The 18,338-nt window shown below is 49.6% G+C and overlaps 1 protein-coding gene across 1 annotated transcript in view; it reads right to left on the bottom strand.

Annotated features, from left to right (window-relative positions):
• Nucleotides 1-18,338, bottom strand: part of BMS1 (BMS1 ribosome biogenesis factor) — a 105,289-nt gene that overhangs the window by 12,958 nt on the left and 73,993 nt on the right. The window contains exons 16-17 of the mRNA XM_063958738.1: nucleotides 13,601-13,789; nucleotides 12,064-12,244 (exon numbers count right to left, since the gene is read on the bottom strand). Coding sequence (XP_063814808.1) covers nucleotides 12,064-12,244; nucleotides 13,601-13,789 — 370 coding nt within the window. The remainder of the gene's footprint in view (nucleotides 1-12,063; nucleotides 12,245-13,600; nucleotides 13,790-18,338) is intronic.

Raw genomic sequence — 18,338 nt, 5'->3', positions numbered from 1 at the left:
TTTAGTATGGGTGTGCACTGGTTCCTCTCTCTATGCCCCTCCTCCAGACCTCAGTTAGAGAAACTGTGCCCAGAGGAGATGGACAACATGAGGAAAGGATTTTGTTAATCTAGGGCAAGATTCATACCAGCCCACACCAATCATACCATATAACCTGGAAAATACGCAACCAGTTAACAGTATGAACAAAAAACAGTATCAGTCAAAGACCGATTCCAACTGTAACATAACCCTTATGTAAGCAACAACTATATACAAGTCTTGCAGATTTAGTCCGCACTGGGACAGGCGCCCAGCCTCCTCTACGGACTAGGATAAAAAGATTTACCGGTAGGTTTAAAATCTTATTTTCTCTTACGTCCTAGAGCAGAGGTTCTCAAACTCAGTCCTCGGGGGCCCACACAGTGCATGTTTTGCAGGTCTCCTCACAGAATCGCAAGTGAAATAATTAGCTCCACCTGTGGACCTTTTAAAAAGTGTCAGTGAGTAATTAATACACCTGTGCACCTGCTGGGTTACCTGCAAAACATGCACTGTGTGGGCTCCCTAGGACAGAGTTTGAGAACCTCTGCCCTAGAGGATGCTGGAGTCTCCATAAGGACAATGGGGTTTATACCAAAGCTCCAAACCGGGCGGGAGAGTGCGGATGACTCTGCAGCACCGACTGAGCAAACGCAAGGTCCTCATCAGCCAGGGTATCAAACTTGTAGAATTTTGCAAAAGTGTTTGAACCCGACCAAGTAGCTGCTCGGCAAAGCCGTCATGCCGAGACGCCTCGGGCAGCCGCCCAAGAAGAGCCCACCTTTTTAGTGGAATGGCCCATTACCGAATTTGGTAACGGCAATCCAGCCGTAGAAGGAGCCTGCTGAATCGTGTTACAGATCCAGCGAGCAATAGCCTGCTTAGAAGCAGGAGCGCCAACTTTGTTGGCTGCATACAGGACAAACAGAGACTCTGTTTTCCTAACCCTAGCCGTCCTGGCTACATACATTTTTAAGGCCCTGACTACATCCAGGGACTTGGAGTCCTCCAAGTTCCCCGTAGCCACAAGCACCACAATAGGTTGGTTCATATGAAATTAAGAAACCACCTTAGGCAAAAATTGAGGACGAGTCCTCAACTCCGCTCTATCCACATGGAAAATCAAATAGGGGCTCTTGTGGGACAAGGCCGCCAATTCGGACACCCGCCTTGCAGATGCCAAGGCCAATAACATGACCACCTTCCACGTGAGAAATTTTAATTCAACCGTTTGAAGAGGTTCAAACCAGTGAGATTTTAGGAAACTTAACACCACGTTAAGGTCCCACGGTGCCACTGGGGGCACAAAGGGGGGCTGGATGTGCAGCACTCCCTTCACAAACGTCTGGACTTCTGGGAGAGAAGCCAATTCCTTCTGGAAGAACATAGATAGGGCCGAAATCTGTACCTTAATGGAGCCTAACTTCAGGCCCATATCCACTCCTGTCTGTAGAAAGTGGAGAAAACGGCCCAGATGGAAATCTTCCGTAGGAGCATTCTTGGCTTCACACCAAGATACATACTTCCTCCAGATACGGTGATAATGATTTGCCGTCACCTCCTTCCTAGCCTTTATCAGAGAAGGGATGACTTCCTCCGGGAAATACCTTTCCCTGCAAGGATTCGGTGTTCAACCGCCATGCCATCAAACGTAACCGCGGTAAGTCTTGGTACATGCAGGGCCCCTGCTGTAACAGGTCCTCCCTGAGAGGAAGAGGCCACGGATCTTCTGTGAGCATTTCCTGAAGATCTGAGTACCAGGCCCTTCGAAGCCAATCTGGAACAATGAGTATTGTCTGCAGTCTTTTTCGTCTTATGATTCTCAATATTTTTGAGATGAGAGGAAGCGGAGGAAACACATAGACCGACCAAAACACCATGGTGTCACTAGAGCGTCTACTGCTACTGCCTGAGGGTCCCGTGACCTGGCACAATACCTCCGAAGCTTCTTGTTGAGGCGTGACGCCATCATGTCTATTTGAGGAATTCCCCAAAGACTTGTTATCTCTGCAAAAACTTCTTGATGAAGTCCCCACTCTCCTGGATGGAGATCGTGTCTGCTGAGGAAGTCTGCTTCCCAGTTGTCCACTCCCGGAATGAAGACAGCTGACAGAGCGCTTACGTGATTTTCCGCCCAGCGAAGAATCCTGGTGGCTTCCACCATCGCCACTCTGCTCCTTGTCCCACCTTGGCGGATTACATGAGCCACGGCTGTGACGTTGTCTGATTGAATCAGAACCGGTAGGTCGCGAAGAAGATTCTCCGCTTGTCGTAGGCCGTTGTATATGGCCCTCAATTCCAGTATGTTGATGTATAGACAAGCCTCCTGGCTTGACCATAGTCCCTGATAATTTCTTACTTGTGTGACTGCTCCACATCCTCAGAGGCTCGCGTCCGTGGTCACCAGAACCCAGTCTTGAATGCAGAACCTGCAACCCTCTAGAAGGTGAGCACTCTGTAGCCACCACAGGAGACACACCCTGGCCCTGGGGGACAGGGTTATTTTCTGATGTGTTTGTAGATGGGACCCGGACCACTTGTCCAGAAGGTCCCACTGAAATGTCCTCGCATGGAACCTGCCGAAGGGGATGGCCTCGTAGGCTGCCACCATTTTTCCCAGAACTCGAGTGCATTGATGAACAGACACTCTTTTTGGTTTTAGCAGGTCTCTGACCATGTTCTGGAGGTCCTGGGCCTTTTCCAATGGGAGAAAAACCCTCTTTTGTTCCGTGTCCACAATCATGCCTAGGAATGATAGCCGAGTCGTTGGAATCAATTGTGACTTTGGAAATTGAGAATCCAACCGTGCTGTTGCAGCACTCTCATGGAGAGCGACACGCTCTTCAGCAATTGATCTCTCGATCTCGCCTTTATCAGGAGATCGTCCAAGTATGGGATAATTGTGACTCCCTGCCTGCGCAGGAGCACCATCATCTCCGCCATCACCTTGGTGAAAATCCTCGGGGCCGTGGAAATCCCAAACGGCAATGTCTGAAACTGGTAATGACAGTCCTGTATAGCGAATCTCAGGTACTCCTGATGAGGGGGATATATGGGGACATGAAGGTATGCATCTTTTACGTCTAGTGACACCATAAAATCCCTCCCTTCCAGGCTGGATATTACAGCTCGGAGCGATTCCATCTTGAATTTGAACTTTTTCAAGTACAGGTTTAGGGATTTTAGATTTAAAATGGGTCTGACCGAACCATCCGGCTTCGGGACCACGAACAAGGTGGTTGAATAGTACCCTTTTCCCTGTTGGACCAGGGGAACCTTGACAATCACTTGCTGTTGACACAGCTTTTGAATTGCAGCTAACACTACTTCCCTCTCCGGGGGTGAAGCTGGCAAGGCCGATTTGAAAAATCGGCGAGGGGGCACCTCTTTGAATTCCAGCTTGTAGCCTTGGGAAACAATTTCCATCGCCCAAGGATCCATGTCTGAAAGAACCCAGATCTGGCTGAAAAGTCGAAGACGTGCCCCCACTGGTGCGGACTCCCTCAGTGGAGCCCCAGCGTCATGCGGTGGATTTTGTTGAAGCCGGGGAGGACTTCTGCTCCTGGGAACTAGCCGAAGCAGGCGTTCTCTTTCCTCTACCCTTACCTCTGGCAAGGAAGGAGGAGCCCCGACCTCTACTGGACTTATGCGACCGAAAGGACTGCATCTGATACTGTGGAGTTTTCTTTTGCTGTTGGGGAACAAAAAGTAAAAAGGTAGATTTACCTGCGGTAGCTGTGGAAACCAGGTCTGCGAGCCCAAACACTTCACCCTTGTAAGGTAAAACCTCCATATGCTTCTTTGAGTCTGCATCACCCGTCCATTGGTGGGTCCATAGAGCTCGTCTCGCAGAAATAGCCATGGCATTAGCTCTGGAACCCAGCAGCCCAACGTCTCTTTGAGCGTCCCTCATATATAAGTCTGCGTCTTTACTGTGGGCTAAGGTCAATAAATTGGTATCCCTGTCCAGGATATCAAGGTCAGCTGACAAGGTATCTGTCCACGCTGCAACTGCACTACACACCCATGCCGATGATATTGCCAGTCTGAGCAAAGCACCTGTATGCGCATAAATAGACTTTAAAGTAGTTTCCTGTCTGCGATCAGCAGGATCCTTGAGGGCTGCCATGTCCGGAGACGGTAGCGCCACCTTCTTGGACAGGCGTGTTAAAGCCTTGTCCACCCTGGGAGAGGATTCCCAACGTACCCTGTCCTGTGCAGGGAAAGGATACGCCATAAGAACCCTTTTGGGAACCTGCAGTTTTTTATCTGGAGTTTCCCAAGCCTTTTCAAATAACTCGTTAAGCTCATGGGATGGGGGAAAGGTTACCTCAGGTTTCTTTTCCTTATACATGTGCACCCTCATGTCAGGGACAGAGGTGTCATCAGTGATATGCAAAATATCTTTTATTGCAATAATCATATACTGAATACTTTTTGCCACCATTGGGTGTAATTTTGCATCATCGTAGTCGACACTGGAGTCAGAATCCGTGTCGGTACCAGTATCTGCTATTTGGGATAGGGGACGTTTCTGAGACCCAGAAGGGCCCTGTGACCCAGTCCAATCCGTGGATTGACTCCCTGCTTTTTCCCTGGACTCTGCTTTGTCCATTCTCTTATGTAATGAGGTCACACTTGCATTTAACATATGCCACATGTCCATCCAATCATGAGTCGGCGTTGCCGACGGAGACACACCACTCATCTGCTCCACCTCCTCCTTGGACGAGCCTTCCGCTTCAGACATGCCGACACGCACGTACTGACACCCCCACACACACAGGGATATATCTATAAGGGGACAATTCCCCAACAAGGCCCTTTGGAGAGACAGAGAGAGAGTATGCCAGCACACACCCAGCGCCAACTGACACTGGAATAAAAACCCAGATATAGCGCCTTTTACATGTATAAATAAGAATGTACTCACCGATAATTCTATTTCTCGTAGTCCGTAGTGGATGCTGGGACTCCGTAAGGACCATGGAGAATAGCGGCTCCGCAGGAGACTGGGCACAACTAAAAGAAAGCTTTAGACTACTGGTGTGCACTGGCTCCTCCCACTATGACCCTCCTCCAGACTTCAGTTAGGATACTGTGCCCGGAAGAGCTGACACAATAAGGAAGGATTTTGAATCCCGGGTAAGACTCATACCAGCCACACCAATCGCACCGTATAACTCGTGATACAATACCCAGTTAACAGTATGATAACAACTGAGCCTCTCAACAGATGGCTCAACAATAACCCTTTAGTTAAACAATAACTATATACAAGTATTGCAGACAATCCGCACTTGGGATGGGCGCCCAGCATCCACTACGGACTACGAGAAATAGAATTACCGGTGAGTAAATTCTTATTTTCTCTGACGTCCTAAGTGGATGCTGGGACTCCGTAAGGACCATGGGGATTATACCAAAGCTCCCAAACGGGCGGGAGAGTGCGGATGACTCTGCAGCACCGAATGGGCAAACTCTAGGTCCTCCTCAGCCAGGGTGTCAAACTTATAGAATTTAGCAAACGTGTTTGACCCCGACCAAGTAGCTGCTCGGCAAAGTTGAAGAGCCGAGACCCCTCGGGCAGCCGCCCAAGAAGAGCCCACCTTCCTCGTGGAATGGGCTTTCACTGATTTAGGATGCGGCAGTCCAGCCGCAGAATGTGCAAGCTGAATCGTACTACAGATCCAGCGAGCAATAGTCTGCTTTGAAGCAGGTGCACCCAACTTGTTGGGCGCATACAGGATAAATAGCGAGTCAGTCTTTCTGACTCCAGCTGTCCTGGAAACATACATTTTCAGGGCCCTGACTACATCCAACGACTTGGAAGCCTCCAAGTCTTTTGTAGCCGCAGGCACCACGATAGGTTGGTTCAGATGAAAAGCTGATACCACCTTAGGGAGAAATTGGGGACGAGTCCTCAATTCTGCCCTATCCATATGGAAAATCAGATAAGGGCTTTTACATGACAAAGCCGCCAATTCTGATACACGCCTGGCCGAAGCCAAGGCCAACAACATGACCACTTTCCACGTGAGATATTTCAATTCCACGGTTTTAAGTGGCTCAAACCAATGTGACTTTAGGAAATCCAACACCACGTTGAGATCCCAAGGTGCCACTGGAGGCACAAAAGGGGGCTGAATATGCAGCACTCCCTTAACAAAAGTTTGAACTTCAGGTAGTGAAGCCAGTTCTCTCTGGAAGAAAATCGATAGAGCCGAAATCTGGACCTTAATGGAACCCAATTTTAGGCCCATAGTCACCCCTGACTGTAGGAAGTGCAGGAAACGGCCCAGCTGAAATTCCTCCGTTGGGGCCTTCCTGGCCTCACACCACGCAACATATTTTCGCCATATGCGGTGATAATGGTTTGCGGTTACTTCTTTCCTAGCTTTAATCAGCGTAGGAATGACTTCTTCCGGAATGCCCTTTTCTTTCAGGATCCGGTGTTCAACCGCCATGCCGTCAAACGCAGCCGCGGTAAGTCTTGGAACAGACAGGGCCCCTGCTGCAGCAGGTCCTGTCTGAGCAGCAGAGGCCATGGGTCCTCTGACATCATTTCTTGAAGTTCCGGGTACCAAGCTCTTCTTGGCCAATCCGGAACAATTAGTATAGTTCTTACTCCTCTTCTTCTTATTACCCTCAGTACCTTTGGTATGAGAGGAAGAGGAGGGAACACATAAACCGACCGGTACACCCACGGTGTCACTAGAGCGTCCACAGCTATCGCCTGAGGGTCTCTCGACCTGGCGCAATATCTTTCTAGCTTTTTGTTTAGGCGGGACGCCATCATGTCCACCTGTGGCCTTTCCCAACGGTTTACAATCAGTTGGAAGACTTCTGGATGAAGTCCCCACTCTCCCGGGTGGAGGTCGTGCCTGCTGAGGAAGTCTGCTTCCCAGTTGTCCACTCCCGGAATGAACACTGCTGACAGTGCTAACACGTGATTTTCCGCCCATCGGAGAATCCTTGTGGCTTCTGCCATCGCCGTCCTGCTTCTCGTGCCGCCCTGTCGGTTTATATGGGCGACCGCCGTGATGTTGTCTGACTGGATCAGTACCGGCTGGTTTTGAAGCAGGGGTTTTGCTTGACTTAGGGCATTGTAAATGGCCCTCAGCTCCAGAATATTTATGTGCAGGGAAGTCTCCTGACTTGACCATAGTCCTTGGAAGTTTCTTCCCTGTGTGACTGCCCCCCAGCCTCGAAGGCTGGCATCCGTGGTCACCAGGACCCAGTCCTGTATGCCGAATCTGCGGCCCTCTTGAAGATGAGCACTCTGCAGCCACCACAGCAGAGACACCCTGGTCCTTGGAGACAGGGTTATCAGCCGATGCATCTGAAGATGCGATCCGGACCACTTGTCCAACAGGTCCCACTGAAAAGTTCTTGCATGGAACCTGCCGAATGGAATTGCTTCGTAGGAAGCTACCATCTTTCCCAGGATCCGCGTGCAGTGATGCACCGACACCTGTTTTGGTTTTAGGAGGCCTCTGACTAGAGATGACAGCTCCTTGGCCTTCTCCTCCGGGAGAAACACTTTTTTCTGTTCTGTGTCCAGAACCATCCCCAGGAACAGTAGACGTGTCGTAGGGACCAGCTGTGACTTTGGAATATTTAGAATCCAGCCGTGCTGTTGTAGCACCTCCCGAGATAGTGCTACCCCGACCAACTACTGCTCCCTGGACCTCGCCTTTATCAGGAGATCGTCCAAGTACGGTATAATTAAAACTCCCTTCTTTCGAAGGAGTATCATCATTTCGGCCATTACCTTGGTAAAGACCCTCGGAGCCGTGGATAGACCGAACGGCAACGTCTGGAATTGGTAATGACAATCCTGTACCACAAATCTGAGGTACTCCTGGTGAGGATGGTAAATTGGGACATGCAGGTAAGCATCCTTGATGTCCAGTGATACCATGTAATCCCCCTCGTCCAGGCTTGCAATAACCGCCCTGAGCGATTCCATCTTGAACTTGAATTTTTTTATATACGTGTTCAAGGATTTCAAATTTAAAATGGGTCTCACCGAACCGTCCGGTTTCGGTACCACAAACATTGTGAAATAGTAACCCCGTCCTTGTTGAAGTAGGGGCACCTTTACTATCACCTGCTGGGAATACAGCTTGTGAATTGCCTCTAACACTGCCTCCCTGGCTGAGGGAGTGGTTGGCAAGGCAGATTTGAGGAAACGGCGGGGGGGAGACGTCTCGAATTCCAGCTTGTACCCCTGAGATGCTACTTGAAAGATCCAGGGGTCCACCCGTGAGCGAGCCCACTGATCGCTGAAATTTTTGAGACGGGCCCCCACCGTACCTGGCTCCGCCTGTGGAGCCCCAGCGTCATGCTGTGGACTTAGAGGAAGCGGGGGAGGACTTTTGCTCTTGGGAACTGGCTGTATGCTGCAGCTTTTTCCCCCTACCTCTGCCTCTGGGTAGAAAGGACGCGCCTTTAACCCGCTTGCCCTTATTGGGCCGAAAGGACTGTACCTGATAATACGGTGCTTTCTTTGGCTGTGAGGGAACATGGGGTAAAAATGTAGACTTCCCAGCTGTTGCTGTGGAAACGAGGTCCGAGAGACCATCCCCGAACAACTCCTCACCCTTATAAGGCAAAACTTCCATGTGCCTTTTAGAATCTGCATCTCCTGTCCACTGCCGAGTCCATAACCCTCTCCTGGCAGAAATGGACATTGCACTTATTTTAGATGCCAGCCGGCAAATATCCCTCTGTGCATCCCTCATGTATAAGAGTGCGTCTTTAATATGCTCTACGGTTAGCAATATATTGTCCCTGTCTAGGGTATCAATATTTTCCGACAGGGAATCTGACCACGCAGCTGCAGCACTGCACATCCATGCTGAAGCAATAGCTGGTCTCAGTATAACACCTGTGTGTGTATATATAGACTTCAGGATAGCCTCCTGCTTTCTATCAGCAGATTCCTTCAGGGCGGCCGTATCCGGAGACGGTAGTGCCACCTTCTTTGACAAGCGTGTGAGCGCTTTATCCACCCCTAGGGGATGTTTCCCAACGTGACCTATCCTCTGGCGGGAAAGGGTACGCCATTAGTAACCTCTTAGAAATTACCAGTTTCTTATCGGGGGAAGCCCACGCTTCTTCACACACTTCATTTAATTCCTCAGATGGAGGAAAAACAACCGGTAGTTTTTTCTCTCCAAACATAATACCCTTTTTTGTGGTACCTGGGGTAACATCAGAAATATGCAACACATTTTTCATTGCCTCAATCATATAACGTGTGGCCCTATTGGAAGATACATTAGTCTCATCGTCGTCGACACTGGATTCAGTATCCGTGTCGACATCTGTGTCTGCCATCTGAGGTAGCGGGCGTTTTAGAGCCCCTGATGGCTTTTGAGACGCCTGGGCAGGCACAGGCTGAGAAGCCGGCTGTCCCATATTTGGTATGTCGTCAAACCTTTTATGCAAGGAGTCGACACTGTCGCGTAATTCCTTCCACAGAACCATCCACTCAGGTGTCGACCCCGCAGGGGGTGACATCACATTTATCGGCATTTGCTCCGCCTCCACATAAGCCTCCTCATCAAACATGTCGACACAGCCATACCGACACATCGCATACACACAGGGAATGCTCTGACAGAGGACAGGACCCCACAAAGCCCTTTGGGGAGACAGAGAGAGAGTATGCCAGCACACACCAGAGCGCTATATAACACAGGGATCCCACTATAAATGAGTGTTTTTCCCTTATAGCTGCTTATATTATATATACTGCGCCTAAATTTAGTGCCCCCCCTCTCTTTTTTACCCTTATGTAGCGTGACACTGCAGGGGAGAGCCAGGGAGCGTCCTTCCAGCGGAGCTGTGAGGGAAAAATGGCGCCAGTGTGCTGAGGGAGATGGCCCCGCCCCTTTTCCGGCGGACTTCTCCCGCTTTTTCTGGAATTCTGGCAGGGGTATTTTTACACCTATAAAGCCTTCCTGACTATATATGGTGTAGATTTGCCAGCCAAGGTGTCTTATATTGCCCTCAGGGCGCCCCCCCCCAGCGCCCTGCACCCATCAGTGACCGGAGTGTGAGGTGTGCATGAGGAGCAATGGCGCACAGCTGCAGTGCTGTGCACTACCTTGTTGAAGACAGAAGTCTTCTGCCGCCGATTTTCAGGAACACTTCTTGCTTCTGGCTCTGTAAGGGGGCCGGCGGCGCGGCTCCGGGATCGAACATCGAGGTCGGGTCCTGTGGTCGATCCCTCTGGAGCTAATGGTGTCCAGTAGCCTAAGAAGCCCAAGCTACCACCAGTTAGGTAGGTTCGCTTCTTCTCCCCTTAGTCCCTCGCTGCAGTGAGTCTGTTGCCAGCAGATCTCACTGTAAAATAAAAAACCTAAATATACTTTCTTTCTAGGAGCTCAGGAGAGCCCCTAGTGTGCATCCAGCTCAGCCGGGCACAAGATTCTAACTGAAGTCTGGAGGAGGGTCATAGTGGGAGGAGCCAGTGCACACCAGTAGTCTAAAGCTTTCTTTTAGTTGTGCCCAGTCTCCTGCGGAGCCGCTATTCCCCATGGTCCTTACGGAGTCCCAGCATCCACTTAGGACGTCAGAGAAATAAATGCGTATACACTCACTGCGCCTTACAAATGCCCCCCCCCCCCCCTCTTTTCAGCCCTCTGTCACAGTGTTCAGCAGGGGAGAGTCCGGGAAGCCAGCTTCTCTGCAGCGTTCTGTGGAGAAAATGGCGCTGTTAGTGCTGAGGGATCAAGCTCCGCCCCTCCAGCGGCGGGCTTTGGTCCCGCTCCAATATACAAAAAAAGGCGGGGGATTTTTTCACTTACTGCCTCCGCAGCCTAATGTACCCTGTTGCCAGTCCAGAGGTTTATATTGCTGCCCAGGGCGCCCCCCCTGCGCCCATCAGTGCCTTCAGTGTGTGTGTAGTGTGTGGGAGCAATGGCGCGCAGCGTTACCGCTGCGCGCTTACCTCAGTGAAGATCTGAAGTCTTCTGCCGCCTTGAAGTCTTCTTTTCTTCTTATAGTCACCCGGCTTCTATCTTCCGGCTCTGCGAGGAGGACGGCGGCGCGGCTCTGGGACGAACGGCGGGTTGAGACCTGCGTTCCGACTCCCTCTGGAGCTAATGGTGTCCAGTAGCCTAAGAAGCAGAGCCTATCATTTAAGTAGGTCTGCTTCTCTCTCCTCAGTCCCACGATGCAGGGAGCCTGTTGCCAGCAGTGCTCCCTGAAAATAAAAAACCTAACAAAATTCTTTTTCAGAGAAACTCAGGAGAGCTCCCCTGTAATGCACCCTATCTCCTCTGGGCACAAAATCTAACTGAGGTCTGGAGGAGGGGCATAGAGGGAGGAGCCAGTGCACACCCATACTAAAAGTTCTTTATAGTGCCCATGTCTCCTGCGGAGCCCGTCTATACCCCATGGTCCTTACGGAGTCCCCAGCATCCTCTAGGACGTAAGAGAAATACACATAAATACATGGAGAGGCGGCAGCGCGAGCTGACCGTCCGCTTGTACTCACCACACCTGCCGGGATCTGGAGGCAATGACGGGTCTTCTGCATAAGAGCCGTCCTGCTCCTGCAGCCATGGCTGAGCCAGCATGTGCTGATAAGGTCTATGGCGGTACTTCTCTGATAAGTGCTGACAAGCCTTATGCTGCTACAGCAGCACACACAGTCCCGGACCCACACTTCTTAGTAAGGTGGGAAGGGACTGTGGGGAAAAAAAATTAAAAGTAAAAATAAAAGTCTTTGCAGACTTCAGTAACGTGTCTTCCCAACTCGAAGACACAAAAGAAACTGAGGCACTTGGGAGTATATTGGGGGAAGAGAGTTGCACATTTAAATATTTAAATGTGTGTCTCTCCCAGCTATCGACCGTCCATATCCCAATAGTACTCCAGTGACCCCTACCCCTAGTGAATGAAAATAAATAAAAAGATACCTTTAAAACTTTACGAAGTATTGTTTTATATACATTCCCTGTACTAGGGACAACACTTCACCAGCACTTGTGCCCAATAAGCCGCGTGTGTAAAGTAAATACTCACCCCAAATAGTGGCCCCGCAGTGCATATGCTCTGGTGTGTACTTGAGGAGCCGATGCCGCCCATTGTGATCCTCAATGTAATACAGAGGGACAGTCTGGAATCGCCTCCAACCCAATGAAAAGATCAAAGGGTCTCTTGTTTTTAGAATCCTCTTGTGCCATCGGTGCTTTTTCAGCCGCATCTAGGGATAGTCACCAAGAATACTCTGTGATAATCACACCACTCCTCACCATGGATTAGAAAACTTACTTTACTTGCTTACAAATGAGTGCAGTTATTTATTTGCTGTGTTTCAAGCGATAGACATTGTATGAGGCTATAGAAACATTATATAAAAAAGGTTTACATAGTGCAAATCAGTGGTTAATACCAGTGTCCGTTCCTTGTTACATTCAAATCATTTAAATCTTATTTAATTCTTGTCCTATAAGCTGTAGAGTCTAGGCTACATTATACACCACGGACACCAAGCACTATTTGAACTGAATGACTCCACCGGTCCCCTCTGTTCCTCCTCAGCTGACATCTAGCCAAAGCAAAGAGGCAATGCCAGACAGAGGAGCAGAGTAGATAAGAAATCACACTTCACCTGTGGACCGGTTTATAGCTCCCCAGTCATGGCGAAAGGGAAACACTGGGAAGCAGACAGTAATTGGACAGTGTGTTTTCTCAAAGCCACCACGACTGGTAGGGGTAAATCCCAAAGAATACTCTATGGGGGTAATTCCAAGTTGATCGCAGCTGGAAATTTTTTAGCAGTTGGGCAAAACCATGTGCACTGCAGGGGAGGCAGATATAACATGTGCAGAGAGAGTTAGATTTGGGTGTGGTGTGTTCAATCTGCAATCTAAATTGCAGTGTAAAAATAAAGCAGTCAGTATTTACCTTGCACAGAAACAAAATAACCCACCCAAATCTAACTCTCTCTACAAATGTTATATCTGCCACACCTGCAGTGCACATGGTTTTGCCCAACTGCTAAAACATTTCCTGCTGCGATCAACTTGGAATTACCCCCTATGTCTGTGGAATAGTCTACTACATAGTGATTTGAGAAATTGGGGCCCATACAGCTTTAAGTATTTAATCTTTTCAATGAATACACAGAACAAAGTGGATCAAGAACATTGGCTAGGTAGTCCCCATCAAGGAGGATGTGCTTAGGTCCTACCCAGTTCATAATGATCAAGCTTCCACAAAATCTCCCTGCCATTACACTACTGTATGCAGGAATGGAGATGCTGCAGAAAATAAAACCATAAAACCACTGGCGTTATTATTATGGGTGCAGTGCACAAAGGTCCCCTGCACCCATTTTTTCAATACTCACTCTCTGGATTCCCGCGTCAGCAGCAGTAGCGCTGAAGAAATCATTAAGAAAACGGTGCAGCAGCCATTTTCCCAGCGTTTCACACATGCACACTACAGATATCACTGGGAAAATGGCTGCCGTGCCCAGAGTATACAGCGCTGCCATAAGAAAATAAGAAATAAATCCATTAATCCATAAAGGAGTTTACAATCACCAGTGCTTTACCTGGATATAGCCAACATTTCCCTCGCTGTTACCAAGCCCACCGAGGATCATTGGGTAATGGGGGTCAAAGTTCAGTACAAACTCGCAGGGGGCACTTTCAATCTCCATGCGGAGATACATGCCAGGCCTGAAACCTTCGTACTGCACACGAATTTCATCATCCTGGTCTTCAAATTCTGCCCGGTTTAGCTTGAAGAGAAAATAAGAATTTACTTACCGATAATTCTATTTCTCGTAGTCCGTAGTGGATGCTGGGAACTCCGAAAGGACCATGGGGAATAGCGGCTCCGCAGGAGACTGGGCACAAAAGTAAAAGCTTTAGGACTACCTGGTGTGCACTGGCTCCTCCCCCCATGACCCTCCTCCAAGCCTCAGTTAGGATACTGTGCCCGGACGAGCGTACACAATAAGGAAGGATATTGAATCCCGGGTAAGACTCATACCAGCCACACCAATCACACCGTACAACCTGTGATCTGAACCCAGTTAACAGCATGATAACAGAGGAGCCTCTGAAAAGATGGCTCACAACAATAATAACCCGATTTTTGTAACAATAACTATGTACAAGTATTGCAGACAATCCGCACTTGGGATGGGCGCCCAGCATCCACTACGGACTACGAGAAATAGAATTATCGGTAAGTAAATTCTTATTTTCTCTGACGTCCTAGTGGATGCTGGGAACTCCGAAAGGACCATGGGGATTATACCAAAGCTCCCAAACGGGCGGGAGAGTGCGGATGACTCTGCAGCACCGAATGAGAGAACTCCAGGTCCTCCTCAGCCAGGGTATCAAATTTGTAGAATTTAGCAAACGTGTTTGCCCCTGACCAAGTAGCTGCTCGGCAAAGTTGTAAAGCCGAGACCCCTCGGGCAGCCGCCCAAGATGAGCCCACTTTCCTTGTGGAATGGGCTTTTACAGATTTTGGCTGTGGCAGGCCTGCCACAGAATGTGCAAGCTGAATTGTACTACAAATCCAACGAGCAATAGTCTGCTTAGAAGCAGGAGCACCCAGCTTGTTGGGTGCATACAGGATAAACAGCGAGTCAGATTTTCTGACTCCAGCCGTCCTGGAAACATATATTTTCAGGGCCCTGACTACGTCCAGCAACTTGGAGTCCTCCAAGTCCCTAGTAGCCGCAGGTACCACAATAGGCTGGTTTAAGTGAAACGCTGAAACCACCTTAGGGAGAAATTGAGGACGAGTCCTCAATTCTGCCCTGTCCGTATGAAAAATTAGGTAAGGGCTTTTATAGGATAAAGCCGCCAATTCTGAGACACGCCTGGCTGAAGCCAGGGCTAACAGCATTACCACTTTCCATGTGAGATATTTTAAGTCCACAGTGGTGAGTGGTTCAAACCAATGTGATTTTAGGAACCCCAAAACTACATTGAGATCCCAAGGTGCCACTGGAGGCACAAAAGGAGGCTGTATATGCAGTACCCCCTTGACAAACGTCTGAACTTCAGGAACTGAAGCCAGTTCTTTCTGGAAGAAAATCGACAGGGCCGAAATTTGAACCTTAATGGACCCTAATTTTAGGCCCATAGACAGTCCTGTTTGCAGGAAATGCAGGAAACGACCCAGTTGAAATTCCTCTGTAGGGGCCTTCCTGGCCTCACACCACGCAACATATTTACGCCAAATACGGTGATAATGTTGCACGGTTACATCCTTCCTGGCTTTGATCAGGGTAGGGATGACTTCATCCGGAATGCCTTTTTCCTTCAGGATCCGGCGTTCAACCACCATGCCGTCAAACGCAGCCGCGGTAAGTCTTGGAACAGACAGGGTCCCTGCTGGAGCAGGTCCTTTCTTAGAGGTAGAGGCCACGGGTCCTCCGTGAGCATCTCTTGAAGTTCCGGGTACCAAGTCCTTCTTGGCCAATCCGGAGCCACGAGTATAGTCCTTACTCCTCTCCTTCTTATGATTCTCAGTACCTTGGGTATGAGAGGCAGAGGAGGGAACACATACACTGACTGGTACACCCACGGTGTTACCAGAGCGTCCACAGCTATTGCCTGAGGGTCCCTTGACCTGGCGCAATATCTGTCCAGTTTTTTGTTGAGGCGGGACGCCATCATGTCCACCTTTGGTTTTTCCCAACGGTTCACAATCATGTGGAAGACTTCTGGGTGAAGTCCCCACTCCCCCAGGTGGAGGTCGTGTCTGCTGAGGAAGTCTGCTTCCCAGTTGTCCACTCCCGGAATGAACACTGCTGACAGTGCTATCACATGATTTTCCGCCCAGCGAAGAATCCTTGCAACTTCTGCCATTGCCCTCCTGCTTCTTGTGCCGCCCTGTCTGTTTACGTGGGCGACTGCCGTGATGTTGTCCGCTTCGGCTGACCCTGAAGCAGAGGCCTTGCTTGACTTAGGGCATTGTAAATGGCCCTTAGTTCCAGGATATTTATGTGAAATGACGTTTCCATGCTTTACCACAAGCCCTGGAAATTTCTTCCCTGTGTGACTGCTCCCCAGCCTCTCAGGCTGGCATCCGTGGTCACCAGGACCCAGTCCTGAATGCCGAATCTGCGGCCCTCTAGAAGATGAGCACTCTGCAACCACCACAGGAGAGACACCCTTGTCCTTGGAGACAGGGTTATCCGCTGATGCATCTGAAGATGCGATCCGGACCATTTGTCCAGCAGATCCCATTGAAAAGTTCTTGCGTGGAATCTGCCGAATGGAATCGCTTCGTAAGAAGCCACCATTTTTCCCAGGACCCTTGTGCATTGATGCACTGACACTTGGCCTGGTTTTAGGAGGTTCCTGACTAGCTCGGATAACTCCCTGGCTTTCTCCTCCGGGAGAAACACCTTTTTCTGGACTGTGTCCAGAATCATCCCTAGGAACAGCAGACGTGTCGTCGGAATCAGCTGCGATTTTGGGATATTTAGAATCCACCCGTGCTGTCGTAGTACTACTTGAGATAGTGCTACTCCGACCTCTAACTGTTCCCTGGACCTTGCCCTTATCAGGAGATCGTCCAAGTAAGGGATAATTAAGACGCCTTTTCTTCGAAGAAGAATCATCATTTCGGCCATTACCTTGGTAAAGACCCGGGGTGCCGTGGACAATCCAAACGGCAGCGTCTGAAACTGATAGTGACAGTTCTGTACCACAAACCTGAGGTACCCTTGGTGAGAAGGGCAAATTGGGACATGGAGGTAAGCATCCTTGATGTCCAGAGACACCATATAGTCCCCTTCTTCCAGGTTCGCTATCACTGCTCTGAGTGACTCCATCTTGAATTTGAACCTTTGTATGTAAGTGTTCAAGGATTTCAGATTTAAAATAGGTCTCACCGAGCCGTCCGGCTTCGGTACCACAAACAGCGTGGAATAATACCCCTTTCCCTGTTGTAGGAGGGGTACCTTGATTATCACCTGCTGGGAATACAGCTTGTGAATGGCTTCCAATACCGCCTCCCTGTCGGAGGGAGACGTTGGTAAAGCAGACTTCAGGAACCGGCGAGGGGGAGACGTCTCGAATTCCAATTTGTACCCCTGAGATACTACCTGCAGGATCCAGGGGTCCACTTGCGAGTGAGCCCACTGCGCGCTGAAATTCTTGAGACGACCCCCCACCGTACCTGAGTCCGCTTGTAAGGCCCCAGCGTCATGCTGAGGACTTGGCAGAAGCGGGGGAGGGCTTCTGTTCCTGGGAAGAGGCTGCCTGCTGCAGTCTTTTTCCCCTTCCTCTGCCCCGGGGCAGATATGAGTGGCCTTTTGCCCGCTTGCCCTTATGGGGACGAAAGGACTGAGCCTGAAAAGACGGTGTCTTTTTCTGCTGAGAGGTGACCTGGGGTAAAAAGGTGGATTTCCCAGCCGTTGCCGTGGCCACCAGGTCCGATAGACCGACCCCAAATAACTCCTCCCCTTTATACGGCAATACTTCCATATGCCGTTTGGAATCCGCATCACCTGACCACTGTCGCGTCCATAACCCTTTTCTGGCAGAAATGGACAGCGCACTTACTCTTGATGCCAGAGTGCAAATATCCCTCTGTGCATCTCGCATATATAGAAATGCATCCTTTAAATGCTCTATAGTCAATAATATACTGTCCCTGTCCAGGGTATCAATATTTTCAGTCAGGGAATCCGACCAAGCCACCCCAGCACTGCACATCCAGGCTGAGGCGATTGCTGGTCGCAGTATAACACCAGTATGTGTGTATATACTTTTTAGGATATTTTCCAGCTTCCTATCAGCTGGCTCCTTGAGGGCGGCCGTATCAGGAGACGGTAACGCCACTTGTTTTGATAAGCGTGTGAGCGCCTTATCTACCCTAGGGGGTGTTTCCCAACGCGCCCTAACCTCTGGCGGGAAAGGGTATAATGCCAATAATTTTTTAGAAATTAGCAGTTTTTTATCGGGGGAAACCCACGCTTCATCACACACCTCATTTAATTCATCTGATTCAGGAAAAACTACGGGTAGTTTTTTCACACCCCACATAATACCCTTTTTTGTGGTACTTGTAGTATCAGAAATGTTCAAAACCTCCTTCATTGCCGTGATCATGTAACGTGTGGCCCTACTGGAAAACACGTTTGTTTCCTCACCGTCGACACTGGAGTCAGTGTCCGTGTCTGGGTCTGTGTCGACCATCTGAGGTAACGGGCGCTTTAGAGCCCCTGACGGTGTTTGAGACGCCTGGACAGGTAATAACTGATTTGCCGGCTGTCTCATGTCGTCAACAGTCTTTTGTAAAGTGCTGACGCTATC

The sequence above is a fragment of the Pseudophryne corroboree genome, chromosome 3 (assembly GCF_028390025.1).
Source record: "Pseudophryne corroboree isolate aPseCor3 chromosome 3, aPseCor3.hap2, whole genome shotgun sequence".
NCBI lineage: Eukaryota > Metazoa > Chordata > Amphibia > Anura > Myobatrachidae > Pseudophryne > Pseudophryne corroboree.
The sequence above is the reverse complement of the archived record's forward strand: the minus strand, read 5'-3'. Positions and strand labels throughout refer to the sequence as shown.